The sequence below is a fragment of the Furipterus horrens genome, unplaced genomic scaffold, assembly GCF_987537825.1.
Source record: "Furipterus horrens unplaced genomic scaffold, mFurHor1.1.pri manual_scaffold_4, whole genome shotgun sequence".
Classification (NCBI taxonomy): Eukaryota; Metazoa; Chordata; class Mammalia; order Chiroptera; family Furipteridae; genus Furipterus; species Furipterus horrens.
Genome location: NW_028327174.1, coordinates 22353658 through 22365206, shown reverse-complemented (window position 1 = coordinate 22365206; position 11549 = coordinate 22353658). Strand labels below are relative to the sequence as shown.

Below are 11549 nucleotides of genomic sequence, written 5' to 3'. Positions count from 1 at the left end.
CTCTTTCCTGGGATTGCAATTTGCGGGAGCAAGGGAACTGTGGGGGCTGGGGAGGAAGCTGGAAAGTCGTAGAGGGGGTGGGAACTAAGACGGACATTGGGAGAATCAAGAAGCTAAAAGCCCGGGGGTGGGGAAGGGAGACGTCAACGGAGACCTGAGGGAGGCGAGGAGGAGCAGTATCCACGTCACCCCACCCCCCAACTCTGCATTAACCTCTTTACACAGCCCATTCCATAAGCAAGTCCTTGCTGCGTGCCTCCTGGGAACCGTGAAGTAAAACCCACAGTCTGAACGCGAGAGATCCTAGCATTTCCGTTTCCAGCCCCAACCAGGTCTCTCTGAGGAAACCATGCGATAGTCAGCAGGGCAGTGGGACCGCAGGAAAAGTGAGATATTTGTGCCCCTCACCCCACGCCCCGCGCGCACCCACACCCACACCTGTAGAGGCAGTTCACCACCAGGTGTAATTTTTCTCACTGCCTGCCCTCCCCACCTCCCTGTTCCCGAATTTCCCACCTTAAACCATGATAAATCAGCCCACTTGATTCTGAAGCCAGAGAAGTTAGTAGGTTTGAGAAGTGGGGGGAGTTGGGGACGGGGCACACAATAATTTAGGCTCACCTCCCCCCACCGTGGGCTGTCCAAGGGCTGGGGGCTAGGGAGAAGGAGACCCCTGCATCCCCAACCAAAGAATGTAAAATTCTCCAGAAAGAATGGCCATTCAAACCCCTCCCTCACCTTCTGCTCTGGACTTAGAACTTAACACCCCATCAATCTGCTGACAGCCCCCCTCTGTGCTTGGGAGGAGCAGTTTCCCCACCTCCTTCCTAAGGGCCCTGTAGGACAAAGAGTCTGGAATGCAGCTCAGTGAAGCTGTCAGGGGAAGTTGTGGGGGGCAGCGCTGTAGGATTTTTTTTTTACTTTGGCTCTTGGCCAGCTGGCTGTCCTTCTTTTCCCATCTTCTCCCCTCATACTTTTCAGGATACCTGACTCAGTCCCAGGACCTCAGGATATTGTTAGAACTCACGTCTGGGTGAGCCTGGAAGAGCTCACACTCCACACAGCAAGACCAGCTCCCTCCCAGGGGGCACCACCTCCCCAGAGCTCTGGAATGCTCCCCAAGCTTTCCAGAAATGGGCTGGAAGCCAAGCTGACCTTTGGAAAAGCTCAAGTCTTGGATGACTGACAGCCCCAGATCCTGCTCCAGGTTCCTTCCTCAGGAAAAGCCAAGGTCAAGCCCCTGCCCCTTGCCAAGTCCCTACCCCTCCCTCAGGCAGCAGACACCAGCCCAAACTCATCATGAAGGGAGGGAGGAAGTCTGGTAGGAGCTCTTATTGCAGCAGGGCCCCAGCTCTATAAAAACCCGGGTAAGTATAGACCTTTCCACTAGCCTGTCCCTGTGTGTGGAGGCCTGCCTGGAGTCTCTCAGCTCCATCTGCCGGACAACATCCCTCCCTCTTCAGCCTGTCTTCTATATTCTTTCGACACCTTGATTTCCATCGTGGCCAGCCTGGACAATGCCTCCTAACCTCACCGGCTACTACAGCTTTGTCTCACAGAAGAATATGGAGGATTACCTGCAAGCCCTAAGTAATGGCCTCACCCCTCCCAGACCCCTTTTTTTCCCCTTCTCCCCTCTCCCTTCCTGTCTCTCCATCCCATTGAGAAGGGGGAATGCCAGGGTTGGACTGTATGGCAAGGCTCGGGAGCTGACACCTGTCTTGGGATCCATCTCTAGCCAGGGGCATGGCTAGGAGGGAGTAAATCCACAGTCCAGACCCAGCTGAGGGAAAGCTCACAGCCCCAAGGTGCTGCGGCAGGTGGGGGAACCCCTGGATGGATGGCTAAGAGGACCCTGACTAAGAGATAACCCCCACAGACCTCAGCTTGGGTGTGCGGAAGATAGCGCTGCTGCTCAAGCCTGACAAGGAGATTGACCATCAGGGCAACCACGTGACAGTGAAGACCCTCAGCACCTTTCGCAACCATGTTGTAGAATTCGAGGTGGGAGTTGAGTTTGAGGAGGACCTAAGGATATTGGATGGACGAAAATGCCAGGTATCTTTCCTCAGGCTTGGGGGAGGGGATGTGGATGAGCAGGTAGGTGCCTCTTAACAATTCTGAGCAAAGCCACAGCAGGGGTAATGACCACCACAGCAGGCTGTGGAATTCCAGGATAACAGACTCCTGGTGCTGCCCACTCCCACTCTGCCCCTGCCCCGTTCTTATCACCAGCCAAATGGACAGAAGAGCAGGTCAACCTCAAGCCAATGAGCAAACATTTGCTTACCCTCTAGCCTTTGACCCTATTGGTCACCACAGTCTTTTTTTTTTCCCTTAGCCTCTGTAACTCACTCTCCTGCATTTCTTTTTGCTTCTTGTGTGTTCCTTTTGGTCTCCTTTGCAGACCTTATATCCCCTAATAATCTCTTAAACTGAGTTTTTCCTCAGCATTTTGTTCTTGGCTTTCTCTCTCTTGTCTGGACACCATCTGCGGGCACAATTATCTACACCCATGCTTTCAGCTACCATCTACTGCTGCCCTTGATATGTATTCTACAGCCAGAGCTACCTCCTTAGCTCCAGGGTACTTTTTAACTGCCTGCAGAATGTTTATATCTGCATGTCCCGAGGTTAAAACCAAAGTCATTATCTTCCTACCCCAACCTATTCTTGTTTTTGTGTTTCCTGTCTGTATTAATAGCAATAACTAGCAGGACCAAAGAGCTGGGAGTAACGGACAATATCTCATGTCCCCTTACTTCTGGGTTTCCAACACACACACACACACACACAAGCACACATGTGTCCACCACATCTAATTGGTCAAGGAGTCTTTATAACTTTTCTGCACTTTCCCATACATTAGCTATTAGCCATATACAGCTATTAAACACTTGAAATGTAACTAGTCCAAATTAAGACATACTATAAGTGTAAAATACACACTGGATTTTTTAAGCAGTACAAAAAAGAAGTAAAACATCTCAGAAGTTTTTTATATTGATTACATGCTAAAATTATAATATTTTGGATAATTTAGGTTAAATAAAATATATTATTAAAATTAATTTTATCTGTTGCCTTTTACCTTTCAAATATAGCTACTAGAACTCTTTCAATTATATATAGGGCTTGCATTTAAGACCCATTACATTTCTCCTGAACATCGCTGTTCCACATGGCTCTCCTCTGTTCCTTCCTAGCCTTTCTCACTAACACCATCCAACTCACCTGGTGCCCGAAATTAGCCCTCAGTCTTAACTCTTCTCTAAACCACTCTGCTTACAGTAGCCACAAGGACCTATTTAACATGTAAAAGTGACCATGTCACCCCCTTACTTGAACCCTTTCTATGACAATCCACTACACCCCAGATAAGGTCCATAGGCTTCACACATACACACTAGGTTAGAGCACCTGAGAACTATTTGCCCTCTTTTATTACCTCTATGCTGTTACTTTCCTTGCTAAAAATTTCCCATTAGCTCCAATCCAATTAATTCCTTACTTCCTTGAAGATTCTGCTCTTCCTTCCTCAAGTCCATCCTCTACAGTCTTGCCTGGTATCATAGACACCCAGACTGCTCTTCTATCTGATCAAGATTCTGAGCTCCTTGCTTATGGAAGGCTCAATAAATGTTGATTGCAATGCCTGGGCCCACCCAGTTCTGACTCAGAGGGCTTGATCCTTCGGTCTCAGGGACACTTCAGCTGTCCTTGAAAGTGAGAAAGAAGAATAGATTCCCTGGTGGGACTCCCAACTTATCTTTCTTCTTCCCCAAAGCCCCTCCCAAGTCAACCAGAAGTATCCAGAGGACAAAGTCTCCATTCTTCATCACCCACACCCCAATTTCACCCGTTATCCTGCTCCATTTCTGCTCTGCCCCGAACTGTAGACAAACTGTGGGCCCCCCTCAGTGGCCTTTAGGAGTGGAGGATGGGAATCCTAAATCAGAGCAACTTTCTCACTCAGAATGAAAGGGCTGGAGCAAGACAGTATCTCCTGTGGTGTGAAAGGGGGCAGCCCAGGCAGAGTGAGTGGGACTGCCCCTCAGTCTTCCTTTATTCCTGCCTTGCCTATAGACCATAGTAACCTGGGAGGAGGAGCAGCTGGTCTGTGTGCAGAAAGGGGAAGTCCCTAACCGAGGCTGGAAGCACTGGCTGGAAGGAGAGAAGTTGTACCTGGTAAGCTGGGTGAGGTCTGGGAAAGGGGACCCAAATGAGCATGTCTGGGAGAGGGGCCTTCAGCTAGGATTCATCCCTTTGCCCAAATCTGATAAGTTTACTACTTCACCCCCTGCCTCCTCTCCAAAGAAAGCAACCAAGGAAGGGAAACAAAAGCACTGGGAGGAGTAGAGAGAGGAAATAATAGAGTGGCCAAGATGGGCCTGGCAACAAGTCAAATGTATGTCCATAAATCATAATTGAAGAGATGGAGACTTCACCATTTCACATTCCCTGACCCAGCTACCTTCCTCCCTCTAGGGTGAAAAGTTGAGGGTCTGGAACAATGACACAATTCCTCATACATCAAATGCTCTAGTTGATTTATCCTGACGGATTAAATAGAAGTCAAGGACCCTGAGAAAGGACCTCCAGCTGCCAAGAACTTTCTTTCTCCTCATCATTCCTACTCTGTCCCCAGGAACTGACTGCAAGGGATGCAGTGTGCCAGCAGGTCTTCAGGAAGATCAAGTAGCCAGAGGGGAGTTGAGGGCTGCTCCAGACAGCACCAGTCGCCAGACTCCTCTTGCTTGTCCCAGGTCATCAGTCCCTTTCTCAGGCCACTCACCCTCCCTCTGAGTCCCTCCTCACCCCTCCCCATGTTAATCTATAACTTGCAGCCCCCAAGGCCAAAGTCCTTTATTTCTCACACTCCGCTGCCCAATAGTGACCTCATATCCAGGTCAAGGTCTGGCCTCCTGGATGAAAGAAACAGGCAAAGGGGAAGGGGCTCTTGAGAATAATCAATCTCAACAGTCTTTAGTTCATTTGGCCTCTTATTTTCCATCTAAGAAAGAACTAAGCTTTGAGCATTTGGGAGTTACTGAAAACTCTTCCCTGGAGGACCTTTCAGAAAACTATGCCTGGGGTTCAAGAATTTAAACAGGAGCTAATGGCCCTGGCTGGTACGGCCCAGTGAATTGAGCACTGACCTGCAAACCAAAGGGTCGCAGATCGATTCCCAGTCAGGGCACATGCCTGGGTTGTGGGCCAGGTCCCTGGTTTAGGGTTTGCGAGAGGCAACCATACATTGATGTTTCTCTTCCTCTCTTTCTCCCTCCCTTCCCCTCTGTCTAAAAATTAATAAATAAAATCTTTAAATAAATAAATAATAAAAATAAAAAATAAACAGGAGCTAATGGTAGAGGTTTTTGTCCATTTCCTTGTCCTTATTTTGCAGAAAGCTTCACATGTTCAACAGAACCATGCCCAAGGCACAGCCCCACCCACACAGTTCAGTTTATCAACATCTGATTGCATCTTGACTATCTTATACTTTCATCCTACATGCTGGGGAAGAAGGATGTGACTGGGTAAGACCCTTTGTACAGGACTGGGGGAGCTTCTAAATAGTGACCTGGCTTCCATGTCTGCTTTAAGGACAGGGGGCAAGAAGGTCAGAAAAGACTGAAAAAGGAAGCAGATGGGAAATACAAGGCCAAGAGCTAAAAATATGAGGACCATGGAAATGTGAAAGCAACAGGAGGAAAAAAGACCAATAGGCCTAGCTATAGAGACCCTCTGCTTAAAGGCCAGCAAGACTGGGGACAGAGGATAAGGGAGAGAACTGAGAACAGCAAGGCCCCTCCCTTAGGGTCCTAGCATCACTGCCCTGGAAAACAGCCCAGAAAGATAGGGCCTATTCAAGTTCAGAGCCAGCTCTAACCTCTGGCACCTCCCTACCTCCAATGGCCTTGGTTCTTTCAGAATAAAAGTACTCTGGAGCAAGAGTCAGAGAGAAGATTTCTCATTGTGGGGTGGGGACAGAGCCTGGCTGGGGTGTGGGGAGTAGGGCATTGTTGGAAAGTCTTTGGCTTGTGCTCATTAGATGAACGCTTCTGCCCCCTCTTTCTGCAATGACTAGGCCCCCTGCACATTCAGGACAGTCACTGGGGCTCTGGCCAAGAACTAGGCTTGCAATACTGACCCTACCACACACTGTGGGATGCATTTGGAAAACAGCAAGAAAAGAACTCAAAGTGGAACTGAATAGCTTATTCCCTGCCCAGTCTCTGCAGATGACCCCAGCAGAGTGGGGAGTGGAGAGCCCTCCTCTCAGACAAGCTGCCCAGCAGAAGCTCTGAGGCTACCTTGTCGCTTTCCAAGGTAAAGAGAAAGAAGCTGAAGGACGATGCTCCATTGCCTAAGTCACACACTGCACCTCCAAGCTTCTCTCCACAGGACTGTTCTCTGTGCTCGTCATGTCAGTGCAGTGCCCCTCACTGGAGTCTTGCCAGGGGGCCTGAACCAGAAGCTTGGAGGTCTCGGTGGTGACTGGCAGACCCAAGTAAAAAGCAGCCTCAATCCCCCAAACTCCTGTGACATGAGCATCCACACTTCAGGTCCACATCCTCCACTCAACCTCACCCCTCCAGGAGTCAGAGGCCTGAAGAACCCCCCAAAGGAACACAAGCAACGAGAAGAGGACCGAGCAGCTTCAGAGGCATCCATAAGGAAGGAATAAGAAAGGGCCTGGACCTACTGAGACTGTGAAGAGCTCTGGCTGCTGTTTCCTCTATGGGAAGTAGGGGGCGCTTCTCACTGCAGTAGAAGCCAGAGATCCACCAAGTTGTCCTCCCTCCTCCCCTCCTCTACCACCTTCTTGGATCTTCCATTCCCCACTGGACACACACACGCACACACACATGTGTGCGCACACGCGAATTTCCAATCTGCATACTCACCCCGACAAAATCCCAACCCTCATTCAAATTAGACTGCTCCATTCATCTTCAGATAGAAAAGATGGTCGCTGGGGGCACCAACACGTGAGTAAAGAAAAACCAGGGGAGGAGGCAACAGTCATAGATGGATGGATGGATCCCAAGGTGGGTCTGACCCCAGCCCTTCCAGGGGAACACAAAGCTGTGGATCCCAAGACTGACATTCTTTCTTTTTTTCTTTAAACCAGTCTTAGATCACAGGGAAATGATCACAAATCCAAGAACTTTATTTCCATGTGAGATGTAATAACTGCACCCATCTAAGCCAGCCCCACACCAGGCCCCTATCCCACTCCACCCAGCCAAGATAGCACCATATGGTTAACAACAAACTTCTAGCCTGAATGACAAATGTTGCTTTGTATCAATCCAAATACCTCAGCTCAGAAGAAACTGGCCAACAGTGAACAGGAAGACAGGAGCAGGTGTGTGTCCTCTGAAGTAGAGGACCACATACTGCACGAGGACTCAGGCTTCATATTCCAAGAGGGGGTCCAAGAGGAGGCAGGAGCAGCAAAGTCTAGCTGTGTACGCCTCCCCAGCTATCCCCCTCTCCCTTTAGCCCACCGGCCCAAGGAGCTCAGGCAGAAGTAGGAAATCCCTCGACCCTAAAACACAAAGGCCATCCCAGCCAGGAGCCTGATCCTGAGGACCCTTTGAGGCCACTGCAAATCCTAGAATCCCTAGAAAGAACACAGACCTGTCCATCTTGACCCCTTTCCCCACCCAAGTGTTATCTCTTAAGAGACAAGAATTCCATCTGGTCTAGGCTTACATACCCAAAGGTCAGTAAGAGGCCAGCAGTCCCTGATGTGCTGAAGATGACAAGGAGGGTGGAGACTGCCCTGGCTATGACCTGATCCCTCCTACCTTACCCTGACCTTCTACAGGCTGTTTTCCTCCTCTGGAGTTCACTGCTCATGTCTAGGCTAGGGTCCACCTCCAATACCCATACCTATACCCAGCTCTCTGGAACATCTCTCCCAACTTCCCCCCACCATTATCTTCTCAATCATGGCAGCACCCATGCCATCAGGGTCCCCAAGCACTGACCTTGAGCCACCCAAGGCTGTGCTATGATTGTGAACAAGTGAGGAGTGGGGAGTCCTTGCAGGTTCAGCAGAAGGTGAAAGAGTGAGGGGGGCCCAATGAACAGATCAATGGGTTCTGTGCAGGTCTCCGATGTAGCTGACCTGGGTTTGCACGGAGGACAGAAAGAAAGAAACAAAGATGGTAGCCAAGCCCTCTGAGGCCAGAGGTGCAAGCAATGGCCCTGCCTGGCTAAAGGCTAGAACCAGCACCCATCGGGCTCTCCCTTCTCCTTTCTTAAATCTCAGTCCACAGAATGGCTCTGAACTGGGGCCCCTGTGCTCCACACTGAATGCCGACCTCACCAGAGGCCATTTAGATTCCAGGGTCACGAGATGGAGCTGACCTTCCATACTCATCCTTCCAGCAAGAACAAGGGGTCCTCTGTCCTCTCAAGAACTTCCTGGCCCCCCAGCTATCTGGTAGTGAGACTCCTGCCTCCACCCATCCACCCAGAGACAAGTCTCACAATCCCCACTCTTGTTCTGGCCACTAGGAAGAGGGGGAGCCTTAGGGCTTTAAGTTCGGTCCCCAGTGGTTAGTGCCCAAGTTGAAAGTCATCAGCATAGCCAGGCTATTGGATTCACGGATAAACCACTTGCCTCAGAGACTCTAGATGAACCAAAAATGGCATCCATAAATGGAAGGGACTATTACATAATGGCCAGGTGAGTAAGCTCTGGTGTCCAAGTGCCACTTCTTACTAGCAGTGTGGGAAAATACAAGCCACTAACCTATAGTAAATACACCACATTTGCTGGTCATGCAAGACAATACCAAGGGTACTTCCTTCCTCCTAAGAACTTTGTAAAGATTCCAAGTAAAATCACTCAGCATAGTACCGGGAAGAGAGTAAGCATTGACGAAGGTTAGCTATTACTTTTATTATCTCCTACCTCTTAACTTGATGATTACATTCCCTTAACCGGAAGCAAAGCATTATATTCTACAGCTAAGGATAAGGCATCACTGCCAATGCCCCAGAGGTCACACAGTGGCTTATATTTATGCCAAAGTGTAAGTGACTGATACAGAAGATTGAAAGATGATAGAGCCCTCAGCTTGGCTGGCCAGGTAAAATGTTGGTTGGGGAGGGGAGGGTTGGGGGAGATGGGGATAAAGGGTAGTTGTTGCCTCCCCGCAAGGCTTCAGAACTAGAATCTCTCACTGTATCCGGTATCCCCCTACCTGCATGAGGACAAGTGTCCTGTCTCAGACAGCACCACCCTGCAGAGCCCCTGTGTCAGCATGCTGACAGCCACTTTTGCTCGTGCCGGCCAGGCTACAAGCTCCAGAGCAGCAGCCACTCCCGCCTTCTCACCAGCAAGAGAGGGAAGCTGATGGCAGGAAAGCTGCCCAGCCCCAGGGCCACTGTGGAGTCAGCTCTACACAAAGCCATCAGGCTCCACCGCCACCTGAGTCCCTCTTGGACTCCTCGCCCACAGCACACACTGAAGCTACACAATTCAAGGGGCTAAACCCCCACGGCAGGGGCTGGGTCCAGGCCCCAGTCTCCTCCAGTCATCAGCTGCAGGTGCAGCCATTTTCCCTCCACCCTTCCTGGCCCCTTACTTATCTTCCCTATGGATGCCAGCACCCTCTGCCCTGCACTGGGGTTTTTTTCCTCCATGTTCTCTCCTCTTCCCTGAGAGTTCTCCACCCTCTTGCCCCTGATCCCCTGCAGTACATCTCCTGTCATTTTTCTATCCTAACGAAGTCCCAGCAATCCTTCCATTCGTGCCTGAGTTTGGACCGCACCAGCTTTCCCCACCTAGGACATAAGCCAGGAGGCAGAGGGTCAACTTGAGCATCAACTGCAGATTTCCTTTCACAAGAATATGCATAACCCTCATAAGTCTGTCTTGCACACGTCTCTTCTACATACAGCGTGTGGGGAGACATGTATACACATGTCCATGTGCGAGCCAGCAGCTTCCTCTCTCTATCTCTGTCTCTGTCTCTCTCTGTCTCTCTCTCTGTGCTTCATGCATGTGACAATAGCCATACGTATTTCTTGACTCAGGCAGGCGGGCAGGACAGAGCAGAAAGCACTGCTTGAGGAGTCACTGTGATCTTGGGCAAATTATTTCTCTCTGTGTGACTTTGTTTCCTCACAGGACTGGTCCATTCTGCCTTGACGTCTATGAATGATCCACTCTATGGCCTTCTACTCCTCTTCTCCTCCCCACTATTTTCAGAAAACCCTGGCTCTCCTTGACCCGGCTGTAAGGAAACTATTTTCTTGTTGAATGTAATTAAAGCTGGTATCCTGTGAGGTCCCTAATGGAGAGAGAGCCCCAAAATGCGACGGTGGGGGTGGGGCTAGATCCCAAAGCATGCTCTCCTCCAGGTGGCTCCCCTCCCCAACACTGCCATCACCAGCCCCTTGTCCCTACCACTCCTTTCTGGGTAGCACAGATGGGACAAGGGTGTACTGTTTGAATAAAAATGTATTAAGGTCTTGGTGGAAGCAAAGGGAACTAGAAAAGAGACTAATATACAAGTTGATTATCTGCAGTCCAAACGCAGCCTCACCCATAAACTCCTCTTGTGGAAGGAAGGGATGGTGCAGGAGACAGCGGAGCTGCCTCGCTATTAGCAAGCAAGGCACATTCGCAGTATGTGTAGAGTCCTTTACTGAAGGACTTGACCTCAGGCTTGAAAATCCACCCAAAGCCCCACGGGTGGGAGATTTGGAACTGGAATCTCCAGCCTCTGAACTCGCCCATTGCACAATCTGCAGGTGTGAGACCGCAATCCTAGATTCTAGGAACTCACACTATGATTAACCTCCCCTAGGTTGGAAAAAGCATTCTGTCTGGGGCTTCTCCTTCCTGCTCATCCCCTCTTCTTTCAACAGTTTCTTGGTCCTTTTTAACTCTTTCCTATCCTCCCAAAGCCCCACCTCCTCTCATGTTCTGTCTCCTGTGGGTCATTCTTTCATCTACACAGTCCTGCTCCCTTCAGATCTTAAGATGGAAGAGAAGAGGACCAGAGTCCCCAAGAGCACTGTAGCTTCAGGTTACTACATCTGAAGTACACCATACCTAGAAAAAATAACATCCTGCATTTATTGTACTAAAATAACATGTCTACTTCTGTGATGGCCAGCCTCCCAGATGGCCCCAGTGATCCCTGCTTCCAGGCATTCCCATCCCTGTGCCCCCTCCCACAATGTATCAGGGTTGGTTTGTGTGACCAGCTGAATATGGCAGAAGTGATACTAGGTTATAAAAGGTATTTTTGGATTGTCTGTACAATGTTGTGCCTATAGCTAAAATACTATATTATACACTTAAAATGGTTTTAAAAAGATACTTGGGACTCAGCCTTGCTCTGTCTTCTTAGATTACTCCAGGAAAGCCAGCTGCCATGTGATGTGGACAGTCAAGTGTCCTGTGAAGAGGGCTACATGTCAAGGAACTGAGGCCTCCTGCTCCCGACCACAGGAGTGATCTGTCTTGGAAGCAGACCCTCCAGACCCGGTCAAACCTTCAGAGGACTGCAGCC

The 11549-nt window shown here is 49.8% G+C and overlaps 1 protein-coding gene across 4 annotated transcripts; it reads left to right on the top strand.

Moving 5' to 3' along the window:
- Positions 1-1039: 1039 nt before the first annotated feature.
- Positions 1040-4764, top strand: RBP5 (retinol binding protein 5). Of its 4 annotated transcripts, none has more exons than XM_090275384.1 (5): positions 1040-1367; positions 1510-1590; positions 1880-2058; positions 4087-4188; positions 4489-4639. In XM_090275384.1, the coding sequence occupies exons 2-5, from the start codon at positions 1518-1520 to the stop codon at positions 4558-4560; spliced, it is 426 nt and encodes a 141-aa protein (XP_090131510.1). In that variant the 5' UTR covers positions 1040-1367; positions 1510-1517; the 3' UTR covers positions 4561-4639. The 4 variants fall into 4 exon arrangements, with proteins under 4 accessions (XP_090131510.1, XP_090131509.1, XP_090131511.1 ...); XM_090275383.1 differs by having other exon boundaries at positions 1043-1367; positions 1464-1590; positions 4489-4638; XM_090275385.1 differs by lacking the exons at positions 1040-1367; positions 4489-4639 and adding an exon at positions 4649-4764 and having other exon boundaries at positions 1375-1590.
- Positions 4765-11549: the final 6785 nt, after the last annotated feature.

What these genes read in the sequence shown, in the direction of transcription:
- RBP5 (XM_090275384.1), top strand. Translation starts at nt 1,518, where the DNA reads ATGCCTCCTAACCTCACCGGCTACTACAGCTTTGTCTCACAGAAGAAT. An exon ending in TGGATGGACGAAAATGCCAG is followed by an intron (nt 2,059 to 4,086) that starts GTATCTTTCCTC and finishes CCTTGCCTATAG; the next exon opens with ACCATAGTAACCTGGGAGGA. An exon ending in AAGGAGAGAAGTTGTACCTG is followed by an intron (nt 4,189 to 4,488) that starts GTAAGCTGGGTG and finishes TCCTCCCTCTAG; the next exon opens with GGTGAAAAGTTGAGGGTCTG.